The sequence below is a fragment of the Chrysemys picta genome, chromosome 25, assembly GCF_011386835.1.
Source record: "Chrysemys picta bellii isolate R12L10 chromosome 25, ASM1138683v2, whole genome shotgun sequence".
Lineage (NCBI taxonomy): Eukaryota > Metazoa > Chordata > Testudines > Emydidae > Chrysemys > Chrysemys picta.
The window spans coordinates 12,227,319-12,241,654 of NC_088815.1; the positions used below are offsets into that span (position 1 = coordinate 12,227,319).

General features: G+C 45.2%; 1 protein-coding gene across 4 annotated transcripts in view; it reads left to right on the plus strand.

Annotated features, from left to right (window-relative positions):
- STK11 (serine/threonine kinase 11) overlaps nt 1–14,336 on the plus strand; it is a 74,274-nt gene that overhangs the window by 16,471 nt on the left and 43,467 nt on the right. For all 4 annotated transcript variants that reach the window (XR_010594925.1, XR_010594926.1, XM_042861902.2 and 1 more), the window contains exons 2-3: nt 7,511–7,594; nt 13,859–13,948. Coding sequence is in view for 2 of the 4 variants with exons in the window: in XM_042861902.2 (XP_042717836.1) it covers nt 7,511–7,594; nt 13,859–13,948 (174 nt within the window). In the remaining 2 variants the exon portion in view is untranslated. The remainder of the gene's footprint in view (nt 1–7,510; nt 7,595–13,858; nt 13,949–14,336) is intronic.

Consider the following 14,336-nt stretch of genomic DNA (forward strand, 5'->3'; position numbering starts at 1 on the left):
AGGATTGAACTCACAACCCTGGGTTTAGCAGGCCAATGCTCAAACCACTGAGCTATCCCACCCACTAAATAGCCGTACTGGGTCAGACCAAAGGTCCAACCAGCCCAGTATCCTGTCTGCCGACAGTGGCCAATGCCAGGTGCCCCAGAGGGAGTGAACCGAACAGGTAATGATCAAGTGATCTCTCTCCTGCCGTCCATCACCACCCCCTGACAAACAGAGGCTGGGACACCATTCCTTACCCATCTTGGCTAATAGCCATTAATGGATTTAACCTCCATGAATTTATCCAGTTCTCTTTTAAACCCTGTTATAGTCCTAGTCTTCACAACCTCCTCAGGTAAGGAGTTCCACAAGTTGACTGTGCGCTGTGTGAAGAACTTCCTTTTATTTGTTTTAAACCGGCTGCCCATTAATTAAACCTGCTGTTATAGTAACTGTCCTTTAGCCATGTGTTGAATTCTGGGTTGTGCTCTCCATGAAAGAGCTGTGTTACAGCTAGGTTGGTCATGAAAAGGAAAACTTCTGTTCATAATCTTAACTCTCTTGCTTTTCTGAAAAGATCCCAAAGCACTATACAGACTGATACAGAAACATAGAATTGCATCCTCTGCTAATGAAATGCAGTCACCGCTGGGGTGGTGGAACCCATTAGCTGTTTGACAGAGCACAGCAATTTACAACGGGATATAAAGAATACTGTGTCCAAAAGTCTCTTGGGGAATTTTAGGCGGGATGTAACTAGAAATGTTGGGATGTACACTGGGACTAATTTCTTTATTCTGTGGTGAGGAAAACCGCTTTATAAGAGCTAGTGGGTGCTGCTGGTGGTGGTGGTATTATTACTTTATTTTAAAAGTGCATTGGTGAGATATTAGGCCCAGAGTCTGCAAATGACTCCACAGAGACAGACCTCTGTACGGTTGCAGATTACAGTGACGGGTGATCAGGATCTGTGTTGTGCCTTATCCAAAAGGAGGTGGAGTTGACAGTGGTGGATTAGCCACTAAGCCAACAAGGCCCATGCCTGGAGGCCCTGGGAAAATGGGCGACCCCACACCCCGACCTGCTCCGTCTGCTTGGTGCTCCAGCTGGGGAGTGAGGCTGGGGCACGGGGGCTTGTCCCGCTCTGCCTGCCTGGCACTCCAGCAAGCCCCTGTGCCCTGATCCCAATTACCGAGCAGGAATGCTGGGGAGTGGAGAGGGCGGGGAACCCCACTTGCTCTGGCCCAGGGGCCCCACAAAACCCTAATCCATCCCTGGGTGTTGAGTGCTAGTTACCGTTGAAAATAAGGCCACTTGTTTAGGTTCCCAGATTTTGATTTGGGTGCCTAACTTTGGACATGAGGGCCTGCAGATTTTTGGTTGGCGTATCTCTAAGCAGCATGGAGTCCCTTCCCACCTGATGCACGCTCCCAGACCACCAGGCCAGGGTACTTCAGTGCTATTAAGCACCTCCTGCAAATCCCTGTTTGTTCTTTGTTCTTGTTTATCCTCATCCAAATATTGATCTAGTCTTGCTTCACTTGGGACATTTGGCAGGGTCAAAGCACAGGGTGATTTAGCTGTAGGCCATGTTAATAGACAGATTGGGAATACTAGTATTGGAGTGGGGTGAAAGAGCTTGACTCTTAAATGAGGGAAGGAGGTGGTTGAGTTATAATTTCTAAATCATTGCATGGTGAAGACTTTTTAAATGTCTATTGACTCTACCCAATGTCCCCTACAGCAAATGAAATTAAATGTCCAGAGAACCCTTAACTTGCTGATTTCCAAACTTTTAATAGGACTAAGGGCGATCTCATTTTACCATTACCATGTATAGACTTGGAAAGGTTAATGCAGACTACTTAAAGAAAATCCCCTGGATTGTCAACCTCTGTCTGCAGCTTGAGGGCCATATTGTCTCTGTGACTTAGTTGGAGCTATTCAAGCAACTTGTCTAATGCATGGGAGGATAATGTCATCTTTGTGTCAGTTCCAATTTATTGCAGACTTGCTTTTCTTTTTAGAATTTGTGGCATATTGTGGGCCTTTGTGCAGGTTCATCAGAAATGTTCACTAGCATATTGCAGCGGAATATCCAAAAATGGAAAAACTTATTTTCTTCTAGAGAAGACATATATCATTTTGCATAATTCTGTCATCCAGTTTGGGTGGAAAAACCCAAATCAACTGCCCATGCTGTAGATTATTTGGAGCTTGAATTGTTACATTTAACTCATTGGCTTCATTGGATCACTCCAGAAGAGGCTCATTGACATTAGCTATACAGTTAGATTGGGTGGAACTTGTGGTACTTCTGTTCAGCTGGTAGTTCACCTCAACCATAAGTGGCCAAACTAAAACTTGCCCATTTAAAATAAGAGGCCATGGAAACCTTTGATATGGCTATGGAGGTGTGGTCTGCAATGCCATATCCCAGCATGCAATGCTGCGCTTGGCCAGAGTGGCGTTCCATTCTCTACTCCTCTCAGGCAGCACCTCTTTCCAGGGTGACAGAGGCTGCAAACTGTCACACTGCGGCTTGGATCTGGCTCTCTGCTTCCTAGCAAGTTGCCTGTGGAGCCCTTAGTCCAACTTTGGGTGTCCCCTTTGTAGTCCAGTGAAAACACCAGAAAGAAGTGGGCTGCTCTTCTTCTCAAAGTATTGGGTCTAGTTTAAATGGCATTTCTTGAATGGCACATTTGTGCTGAAAACAGGTTCAGTGTACAAATCCACATTGTGAACTGTAATAGCCCATGCACAGTGGAGACATGGGTGGCTGGCTCCCCCTGCCAGAGAAGATGATCCACGAACCTGGGGAATGTGGAATAGAATAAATGTTCTTTCCAGACAGAGTCCAGGCTAACCTTGAGGCCCTTTAGATAGGCTTCACTGTTCACTTTTTTCCCCTACTTTCCATATGTCTGTTTCGCTTGTAACACCTTTTTTTCTGGGCCTTCGGCTGTTGTACCTTTTCAAAGCTCTGTTAAAACCTCAGCTAATCTGCCAGCAGGTGTTGCTACTGAGTGATTGGAGGTTAAACCTTTTGCGCGGGCAAGCTGCCTGCACAAAGCCCCCTCCCCCCTGCTGGTTTTAGGGAGCAAAAGACAGAACAGGGCTAGAAATGGGTGGAGGGGGGTCATTGAGGCCGTCTCAGGATTCCATCTCTAAGTAGTATCCACTTGATAAGAGGGCAGGGGGAGGCCCCCAAGGTTATTTTGCTGGTGCTACTGCTGTGGAGAGGGGGTGGATTACCTCCCACTTCTAAGAAATGTCTAGCCGTCCTCTGCAGTTCTGGAGCACCCAAAGCCTGTGGCTGTCGAGCATTTGCTATCTTAGCATATTGCTTGTAATAAGAACTCTGCACATACTATAACTCTACAGCATAAAAGAAAAGAAACCCAAGGACTTGAAGTTGTATTTGCCTTCCCGGTTATGTTGACGACTTTATTTATTTATTTTAACTGTGTGCTTGGCGTACAAAAGCCCAGCCACATGGATTATGTTCTAACGGGGGGGGGAAATATTTGAATTGGAAGGGAGTGTCAGATTCTGCCTGAGGCTAAAAGTTCGACTTCCTGTCTAACCCTGTAGCTTGTGAAAACTGAATTTGAATGCACTCTTCTTGATCTGTGTTTTTTAGACTTCTAAAAAAAATTCCCACATATTGACACACACAAAATCGTACATATCTTCTGTTGTGCTTCGCTTGCTGTGGCTACTGAAAATAGGCCAGTCAGATTCACTCTGTTTCTAGTTGGTTTCACTTTTCAGGCCCTCCTGTGTTAACACAATAGTTTCCTTGTGTGGGCTGCAAATGCTACCGGGGGGAGGAATATGTCTGAATGGAAACAAACCTACTTTTAAAAAAAAGAACTTAGCCATTTTATGGTTTTGTAAAAAATCTTTGTCTTCAGAAACTAAAATTAGGGCTTGAGATACCAGTGTCCTATTAAAAGGCAATATTTTTTGCAAACACTTTAAGCCCATCTGAATGTTTGACATTAATTCGGAACAAATCGGAACTTCAGCCAAGGGCACTATGGAGCTGCCCAGATAGTTTTCTGTTGCATAAGAGGAATTTAGATTTTTATTCAGCACGATTCACCTGTACCTAATTCTTGAATCTGCAGTTTTAGTACATACAGGTGATGGATGTGGTTCCAGTCCAGTGGAGACCTCTGGAACAACCTGAACACTGAAGAACTCTTGCTGGGCTGTTGCAATGCTGTTGGGATTCACCACTCCCCTGGCAGTCTGAGATGTCTGTCTTCCCTTTTATGGCTATGGATCCAATGCGCGGTGTGAGATGTAATGCACTTGGACAGTGACGATGTTGCTCAGTCTCAAGGCACCTTTGATAGCTAACTCTCCTGTGTTAAAGCAAGGGGGGAGATGGGGAATGAATTATGGTAGATTTCCTTCATAGGCGCAGCCTTGATGACTTGTGTATCTCCTTGAATAACCACTCCAGGAAGAGCGGTAGCACGTGTAAGCTTTCTCTTTGCATAATTAACCTTCCTTGGTTAATTCTCATATGGAATAGTAACCAAGAAAAGCTTGAGTTGAAGTAACAAGTCCTTGTCCCTTCCCCATCCCCACGTATTCAGTGCATGTGGATACCCATTGGCAGTGACTGAGAAGGGTGTTGTGGAGGTGCTGACACCTTGCTCTGAAGTATAGAATGTTTAATTGCAAACCGATTAACCTCATGTTGCACTCTTTACTGTTTAACTGTCTAATGGAGTATTCTTGTTTTGTCAGGACACCTTATGGGACACTCGGTAGTCAGCCTTGCATTTCGAAATTTTGTTTTATTTACTATTGCAGTGATCTTAGCTGTTATCTATCTCTCTCTCAGATTAGAGGGGGAAATATCTTACTCCAGTTTGATCTTGTGTTAGATAGGAGGTCAGACTAGATGATCTAATTGGTCCTTTCTGGTCTTACATTTTATGAGACTGAATTTCTTTAGTTGATTTTTGGCATCTGCCTAAAATCATGCAGTCAGTTGATTAGTTTCCTGTGGTTTGGGGAAGCCTTGTGTGAATGATGAACAAGGAAAGAGTAGTCCTAAAAGTGACTCTAAAACAGCAATTGACCATAGGAATTAAGGTAAGGTGTAGTACTTAGCATTGATTTTTTAACTCCTTTTGGAAAACACTGGATTTCAAGTTGATGCTCCCTTAAATGAGGAACATAAGAATTGTCCCCCTGAAACAGAATGATGGTCCATCTAGTCTCTTATCCTGTTTGTTACAGTGCCTGATGTAGACTGCATCCAAAGGAGTAAGGCACCTAATTATGCAATGTTGCCCTATGCTGTGACACAGCACAGCTCTATTTCTTGCTTCTCTTGCTGCTGATAAAGGCATTGATAGCCCTAGCAATTTTATCCTAGCTCATGTAACCACAGATGATGGTGGTCATACATTCAGAATCATGAAGGGCAGAGAAAAAGGGTTTCTTAGAACTGGGCATCCAAACAGTTTGGTAGAGGTTCTGTACAATTCATGGTCCATCTCTAGAGGCTCAGATGCAGAGGCCAGCTGTGAATTCTAGCCTTCTAGCGTCTCTAGCAAGAGTGCTTGATCTGGGAAAAACTCATGAATCTGCTTCCTGCATATTATAAAATTCAGGGTCGTTTTGTGACTTCTGCCCTGAACTATTGACTGGAAAGGATGCAGAGTCCATCTGTAGTCACTTGCTGGAGAAAGACATATCCTGTAAAGGCAAGCAGTCTGCAGGGCATGGATGTCCCTGTGCGCGGTCTTCCTTTGCTAGCGAGCAGTGTTCTATCTGGATGACATGCCAGTGGAACCCTCTAGTCAGCTTCCTATGTGGGGTGACATAGCATTAGATTGCTCTTCCTGTTATTGAGTTTGCAGTTGCTCAGCTGTTCCTTACTTGACAAATGGGGAGGGGACCTCCCCCCCAGTGTTCCTCTATAAAACATTGAGTGAAATAAGCCTAGCCAAACTTGATGGATACCCTGGCTACCAGATGTACCCTGGAAAGAAAATTGCAATGAAAAACAAGCCTTTTAGGTTGACAGATGCTGCAGTTCGTCCCAACGCTGTGTGCTGGCATAACTGGATCTTGTGAACAATTCCACCATTTCCTTACTCTCAATTAAACATCCTCTTGCTGTGTTGGGAGCCAAACACAACAGCATTGGTCTAATGCATGTGATGCAAGAGAAACTGCCTAGAAACAATGCACGTACTTAGAGTTCTCTGTGTGTAAAACGCCGTCTGTAAATATTAAAGCACTCTATAAAGTATTATCTTTGTTTTTCGGAAGGGGGGCAGGAATAACTGAGGCCCAAACAGGTGGAGTGTCTTGCCCTCAGTCATGCCGATCTCCATCCTGGCGCATGATCCTGCCTAAGCGAATTAACTTTTTTGCACTTTGCTGTCGCTTTACAGCGTGCAGGAGTTACCTAGACCAAATTCTGGACTTTGTGTGTGGAAATTGAAAGTTAATACACAACAATAGATGGTGAAAGTAAATGAGATTTAAAAAAAAAATCATCTGTTTTAATGAACTCTGGTGTTTAGTACCATGAGCTTATTTTAAACCTAGGATTTATCTTGATAGTGCCCCTCCTCAGCTCAGAATTCCCTCCCTAGAAGCACCTGATTTATCTATTGTAAGATCTAGTAGCAGGTGAAGTTGCGTGACTAGAGTTTTCTTTTACATCTGCAAAGAAAGCTAGCTGTCTATCAGAATTGAATCAATCGTTTGACTTGTAACTGAAAGTTTTGGAATATGTAGGTCCTGGGCAGGGTCAGCTCTTCAACGTATTACTTGTGTCGGTTCCCCAGGCTTTGTTTTAATTCCTCTCCAATGTTTGTGGAGGAAGTGTGGGACTATGGGTGGTCAGGTGTATGTAATGTGGCTCTTTTTGCATGGGATGGGCGATGGGATGCAACATTTCTGGTGGTGGTGGGGAGTATCTATATTTTGAAAAACAGCCAAAGGTGGGGCTAGAACCTGGGTTCCCAGCTTCTAACGAGCGACTGTGCTATCTCAATGTAGACGAAAGCAGCATATATCTGCAGCTGACTGTTTTTTCTATAGCATTTACAGCTAAACAGGATTCTATTATTGGTGTTTTAATGCCACGCCAGGTCCAGCCACTACACTAGGCCTTGGAGCTTGCAGTCCTGTGGAGTTTCTGGATTTTGGTGCACCAGGGCAGCTGCAGTTGTTCCTTGGGAATAGTTCTGCCTTTGTGCACTGATGAACTAGAATCCCCGTACCAGGAGTATTGAGTGGCCAGGCAGCCGTAACTGAAAAGGACGCCTGCCTTTGATTCTAGTCAACGAACACACACATTTTAAGGTTCTAACCCTGGGTTAACAAACCCAAAAAACAAGCTCAAAGCTCTCTGTCAAACAGAATTTATCGCTAATCTGGAGTGAAGCAGCTGGGATTAGCGTGGTCTAAAACTACTTTAGAAAAATATCATTTTCACTCAATAGTAGGGAAATACACTTATTTATTTTTCTTTCTTCCCCAGGGAAATTCAGCTCCTGCGACGATTACGACACAAAAATGTCATCCAGCTGGTAGACGTGTTATATAATGAAGAGAAGCAGAAAATATATCCTTTTGATTTTCACTCAGGTGTTGATATGAAGGTTTTAATGCTTGTTACTTAGAGTGTGACAGTTCTAAATCCTCATAGCTTTGATGTTCTGTGTCTCTAAAGGATTCTGCTTTAGTTGGTTAACACCCATTTGAGTATTTCCTGGGCTTGAAATTATTCTCTAGTGTTAACAAACATTCTGCAGCTCGGTAGCACTTTCCATCCAACCACATTTCCTCAAGTTCTCCACGTTTCCTGTCAAGTAGAAGTATTGTCTACAGATGGGGTACAAAGACTGGAACTTGTTGATGGTCACAAAGTAAATCAGAGCTGGAAATAGAACCTAGTTCCCAACCTCCTGCCCTTACTACTAGCTAATAGTGCCTTCCTCTTTGAAAACAGATCCCTCACTGTGTGTGCAGCAAAATGGAGTAATTCCTTTTTGTAATGCTGTTCCCTCATGGCCTCAGGTGTGGTGTTCTTTCCTTTTTTAAAACCATCCAGTTCTCTAGAGTACAGATGCCTGCCAGCACTTCTACCTTCCTTGTGCAGGAGTGTGTACTACTGAATTCTGGAGTCCTTCTCTAGAGGCAGTTTGCTGCTGCTCGTTCTTAACAGGTCAGAACTAGCTCCCAGACTGATTAAAACCACCTTGGATTTTTTGCAGATCCCTTCAACGTCCTTTGACACGGCTATGTCTGTGCACTGCACTTTTGTCGGTCAGGAGTGTGGGAAAAAAAAAAAACCCACTGACCAACAAAAGTTTTACCGGCAAAAAGCACCAGTGTGAACATTGCTTTGTCAGCGGGAGGCGCTCTCCCGCCAACAAAGCTACCGCGCCTTGTTGGAGATGGTTTTATTTTGTCGGCAGGACAGCTCTCCCCGACAAAGAGCAGCTACACTGCGTACCTTACAGTGGCACGGCTGGAGCTGCACAGCTGTGCCGCTGTAAGGTGCGCAGTGTAGACATGGCTTTAAACAGACTAAACCTGATGATAGACACGAGAGATGGGAAGCGTACCACTCCCACGGAATTTGCAACCTGACTTTTCAAGACCAAACCATTCTGGTTTTGAAACCGAGCCTTGGGTTGTGATTTCTGAAGAGAAACACCAAGACATCAAAATAATATTTGACACTTCTATTGCCTGCTGCATTCTCAAAGCACTGCACAAACGTTAACTAATTAATTAAATACACTGTTCTTTTACTTTGAAAAGGAGACCAAAACCAAGTGAGCAGCCAGACAGTTCCTAATGAGGCTGCTACACTCCAACAAAGTGCCTTTTGGCTTAAACCAATTTGACCTTATTGAGTCGAACCATTGTTGTCTTCCATGTTAAATGGTTGCTTTTATTTTCAACAATGGCTTCTGCATACGGAGTGCTCCCTTTACAGTACATCAGTGGCCAGCTAATTTAATCCTGCACTTAATTAGATCGAAGCCTTTGCAACCAAGTCATTAGTATTAAAAACTGCATCACAACTTTTGCCCTAATTTTTATCTCTTTGGTCAGTTACTATTGGATAATTCAATTACCGTCCATAGAAAGCTGCCATTTAATTGAATAAGAAGCTGAAATTCCGAATGAGAAGGGAAAAAGAGCCCAAGGGGGACCTCGTGTGTTTGTAAAAGGTGTTGACAGCTCATAGCTGTCATTCAGAAATGCTTGTGTCAATAAGCAAAGGCGGAGAGAGTGATTTTTTTTTTTCCCCCTTTGCTTTCCTTCTTCTCTGTACCCTAATAATCTTTGAAGACCTCTCTCCACCAGCACTATGCTCTTGGGTAACACTGGAATTGACTGTTTAATTTCCAAGTTCCAGCTGCCTTATTTTTGTTCAGTCCACTGGATTTGCTTTTCTCCCATTTCTAAATGCCTGTGAGGCTTCTGAGTTTATTCCCATGCCTGCTTACTCTCCATGTGTAGACCGCTACATTGAGAGACTAAGCAAGGGCAGCCATTGGGCCAAGTTTTATGTTGCAGAAAGGGTCTTTACACTGGAGAAGTTATGTCTCCACTGACAAAGGCATGTGTTTATCACGGGGTAATTAACATGGGTTAGCTATCCCACTGTGAAAACAGTGGAGAGAAAGCACTTTCGTTTTACTGGGGCATAAGCTAAGCAAGGTCAGCCATGGCTGGGGTATAGTGCTAACCTCTCCTAGATACCTTGCAGTAAACAGTACATGTGCCTTATCTCTACTTAGGATTTTACTGTGAACTAACCAGATAAGTAGCTGAACTAATTTTAAAACCAGTTAGAAAATTTCCCCAGTGTAGACAGCCTCCAAAGGTCCACGTTGTAGCAAGACCTACTAAGGCCCTGTCCACAAGGGAATTAGCATCATGACAGGTATGCTAGATCTGCTTTACAAATGCTGTAGTAGCGTAGCTGCACGATACAGTGCAGATGTTTCCTACACTGGTGGGAGGGTTTTTTCTGTCGATGTAGTTAATCCCCATCTCCAAGAGACAGTAGCTAGGTCAATGGAAGAATTCTTTTATTGGCTTAGCTGTGTCTACGTCGGGGGGTTCGGTTGACCTAACTCACGTGGTCAGAGAGCAAAGTTTTTCACAGTCCTGAGCGACCTAGCTAGGCTGATCTAATTTTTAAGTGTAGACCAGGTCATAGTCAGATTTTATCCATGGCTGTTGTCAGCAGGGTTCTAGCATGGCTCTCTGACTGCAGTCAGATGGGGGAATCTCTCAGGTCAAGGAAATTGTTGTTCTAGCACAAACTGTCTGAACGTGGCGGTGGCGAAGCTCATGTGAACAAAGCCTCATCATGGATTTGGAGGTTTTGGGGAACTGGATTGAAGGGAGGGGAATGATTTCAGTTAGATGTGATGCCTACAAACATTATCCATCCGAATCATCCTTTTTAGTGTAGAATTTGAGCAACTCTTGGTGTCTCTTCCCTCCTTCCTCCCTCTCTCCCCCCCCTCCCATTATAAAAGACCATCTTTGTCTCTTGAAGCGAAAGCTTTCGCTATTGAAAAGTGACTTTCCAGAAGAGCAGCAGAGACCTATTTTGAACCTGTGCTCCACCATGGTTTTGCCAGTGTCACCCACCTTTGAGGTCACTAAGTTGGTAGAAGTGAAATGTGCGCTTTAGCCATGCTTAAGCTTGGCAATGCACCGTTTAACAGGTTGCTTGGCTGGTCACAGGCTTCATTGATTTTTGGTACCGGGAAAGCTATGATGAATGGATTAAAAAAAGACTTTGGCATTTAACAGGCCATTGAGCAGATCTGCTGTTGATGGGAAGGCAGCACTGGAGATGAATGGAGGGCCTCATTCAAGCAGAAAATAAACCCAATTTAATAAGCAAACTCCTGGCTGGCACCCTCTCCTGATGGCTTCTATTATCAATAAATGCAACTGTGTGTGGGAGGAGAGCCCTACTGAGTGGAAAAAATGAGAGCTTCAGCCTTTTCATGGTTGCCTGTAATAGATCTACTCAGTAAAACCTTCCAGCCTGAATTATGTCTGGGTTCTAATCTAGTTAGTCAGCCAGAGAAGGATCAGCTCCAGGTAAGGGGGAAGCAGGGAAAAGAAGGCACAGTCTGGCAGCTAGTTGAACTGGGAGTAGGTTGTCCTTTCTAAAAAGGAACAATAGCTGGAGTTCACTCTGGGAGACTCCCATGAAGTGAGAGCTAGCTTTAGCATTGCTCGTTTGAAGGTGGGAAAGTTGCTGTCTTCCCACTTATTCCCTTCTTTGATGCAACCAGCCCGGTTGCTTCCTCAGTGGTTAGAACAAGAGAGTGAAACTTGAGAGATCTGGTTTCTCTTCCCACTTCTGCCACTGACTTGCTGTGCGGATCAATCACATATCTTCTTTACTTCAGTTTCGCTCCCTGGAAAAAAGCCCTGAATGAGAGATGTAGTATTGCTGATTTCATAGGCTCGCAAAGTGCTTTGAGATCCCAGGATGGAAAGTGCTACAGAAGTGCAACTTCTTCATAAGGATCCCATTTAAAACAAGCAGTCTCTCCTGTGGCCGTCAGTAGCCCCAGAACAATTGTCATGGCATCTGTGGCGATCAGCAACTTGTTTTTTGGCCTAGGCCTAGGCCAAAAGACATCTGCCAGGAGTGATTAAAATGGGGAAACTAATGCTCTGCACTCCTAGAGCCCCTGTTCCCAGAGTTATGTTGCTTCCTTGTCTGCATCTCAAAGATGCTATGCCCTTGCATAGCCACCCGATGTCTCAGGCTACCTGTGGGTTTAATGCAAGCACCTGTAGGGTTTTCTGTTTGCCTCTGAGAGTCCAGTGGGAGGAGAAAAGAAAAGGTGACTGTTGCTTTTGGCAGCCAAATTGCTTCAGTTGTTTATCCTCTAGGTAACTCACAAGTGCAAAGCTAGTGGTGGAGAGAGGAACAAATGTCAAAGTGTCTGTGTGGCAAAAGCCACTTACAATGCCTGATGTTTTAGTATATAGAGGCTCCCAAAGCAGCTTTCTCCCACCCTGGAAATGCTACGACCTTTGGGGTAATAAGCTGCCGCTTTTAAACAGCCCATGGCAACACCCTGTACATTTGGGACAGGAAATGAAGAATACCACACTTCGTTACACAGCTGATTTTTATACACTGCTATTTCAGGAGGGAATATTGTCCAGGGCATTGGGAATAACCACTCCTAGACCTGTGAAAGGTGTCCTGGGATCTCTAACTTCTTCAGCATAGTGAAGCCCACAGTGTTTGCATTGGGACTTCAGCCTGCTGGCGTATTTTTAGACCTGTCATTCACTGCTTTAGGGATACACACCTTCAGGTGAAGACCTGCCAGTTTTGTTCTGCGTCTGCAGCTGCAGACAGGGTGGACAGACCTCTTCGCTGCAGAGCACCCTGGTGTGTGGTTCAAAACCGTTTCTAAACCAACACCTACAATGTGAAATTTCTAGTGTATTTTGGGCTTTAATTAGCTGGATCTTTGACACCCGTTGGCTGGCTTTTGGGGCTGAGCCACTTGATTCTTGGCTTTTTTCCTCATGAGCGCTGCAGTGGCACGTGTCCTGCTTGACCCTAGCATGGCTAGTAGGCTGGTAGAGAGAACGTGCGCGTCCTGCAGCTCGTGCTCGAGAGTGAGATCTGCCCAGCACAAGAATAGACAGCCAAGGCCCCCATTTCTTGGGCCGGGGAAAGCTGAGCTAGCTGGATAGTGCCCTTCTCCCCGTACGGTGGGGAGCATGTCAAGCAGTGGTGTGTGGGCAATTCCTCTCTAAGGCCATCCCCAGTCTCATTTCATTTAGCACCCAAAAGCCCCCAAGCTTTTATGCCCCATTGAAAAGGGGCCAGGACCGTTGCTTCTCTCTGAGGACTTCCTACTAGCCGTTCCTGTCCATCAGGCCTAGGATATTTGTGGGGTACTAGGTGGTGGAGACTGGTTCTCCCATGGCAGCCCCTCTCCCTCTTACTAGCTAACCACAGTTCTCATTGATTCCCTGGGATTTGCCATTCTGGGCAGAAATTGCTGAAGAGGAACCCTGGCCCATATTACCCTCATCTCCCCCAGCCCTGGCCTGTGAGTGCCCGGACCTGGAGATCAAAGGAGCAGTGGGACAAATGAAAGGAAAGATCATCCCACGGAAACCCAGACCTTGACTCTGGAAAAAATTCCCCAGCCCCATTTCTGATATCCCTGTCTCTGTTGGGTTTGGACAAAAGCCATAAGGTGAAAGCAAAGATGCTTGATTTCTTCCTAAAACAATGCCACCCCACCCCAAATTCCGTGTCTCTTAATCTGAGTCCAGCTATCTTTCAGCATGGCAAAGGTGCTCTAGGAATCATGGGGCCCCATCAAAAGTGCTGGTCTCAAAAGAGAGAGGCAAAAATCAGACATAGCCAACAATATTAGGGCTAGATGATGACACCTCCTCTTCCCTAGGATCAGAACTGGAGGGAGAGGACGAGGGAAATGAAGGAGAGGCCATTTCTTTGGGAATGCCTCAAGACCTAACTAAGGAACGTTACTGCTGCATGCAGCCGCCTCCACTGTGAGCCTGCCCTTTAAACAGGCAAGCAGCAAAAGGAGGAAATACTTTCCCCAGCTTCAAAATTGGACCCTGGCATCCTTTTAAACGCTCTCCTAATAAAGGCAGAATGGGAGGACCCAACAAAACGTGGGCTTTGTGGTACAATGAACTGTGCGCGTACCATGCAAGGGTACCGCCTGTACTGCTGCTCTCCAGTAGCACAGAATCGGAACTGTGGTCGTAACACAGTGCTTGCTTGGGTGAGCATTTAACCTCGGTGCTTCCTTAACTCTGCCTTCACGTATATGGTGATGGAATATTGTGTGTGTGGGATGCAGGAGATGCTTGACAGTGTCCCAGAAAAACGGTTTCCAGTCTTTCAGGCTCACGGGTAAGTGCAGCTTCAGTTCTTAACCCACGTTGTGTCCATCAATCTCTCCCACCCTTGCTACGGCTCTTGAATTCAAGTGGATGTTCTTCTGCTCTGTCACTTAAGCTGCTGGCTGCACTTTAAAGCAAAACTTGTTATGAGCAAAGAGTACATCAGGTCAGGTACCATCCATGGAGAAAATTAAAAGCTGATGGGTGGGGTGGAGGTGGGGGGGAGGTTCTGGGAAGCAAAAGCTCTTTTTCTATTGTGGGTTTTTGGTGCCTTAGCAGCCTGAGATGCCTCCTTAATCCCTTTTCTGAAGCTCTGCCTAGCGCGCCTTAGCAGCTACAAAGAGACAGTTGAGGCCGTGCTGGGTGCTGTCGAGCTGCACGTAGTGGAAGTCCCCGTT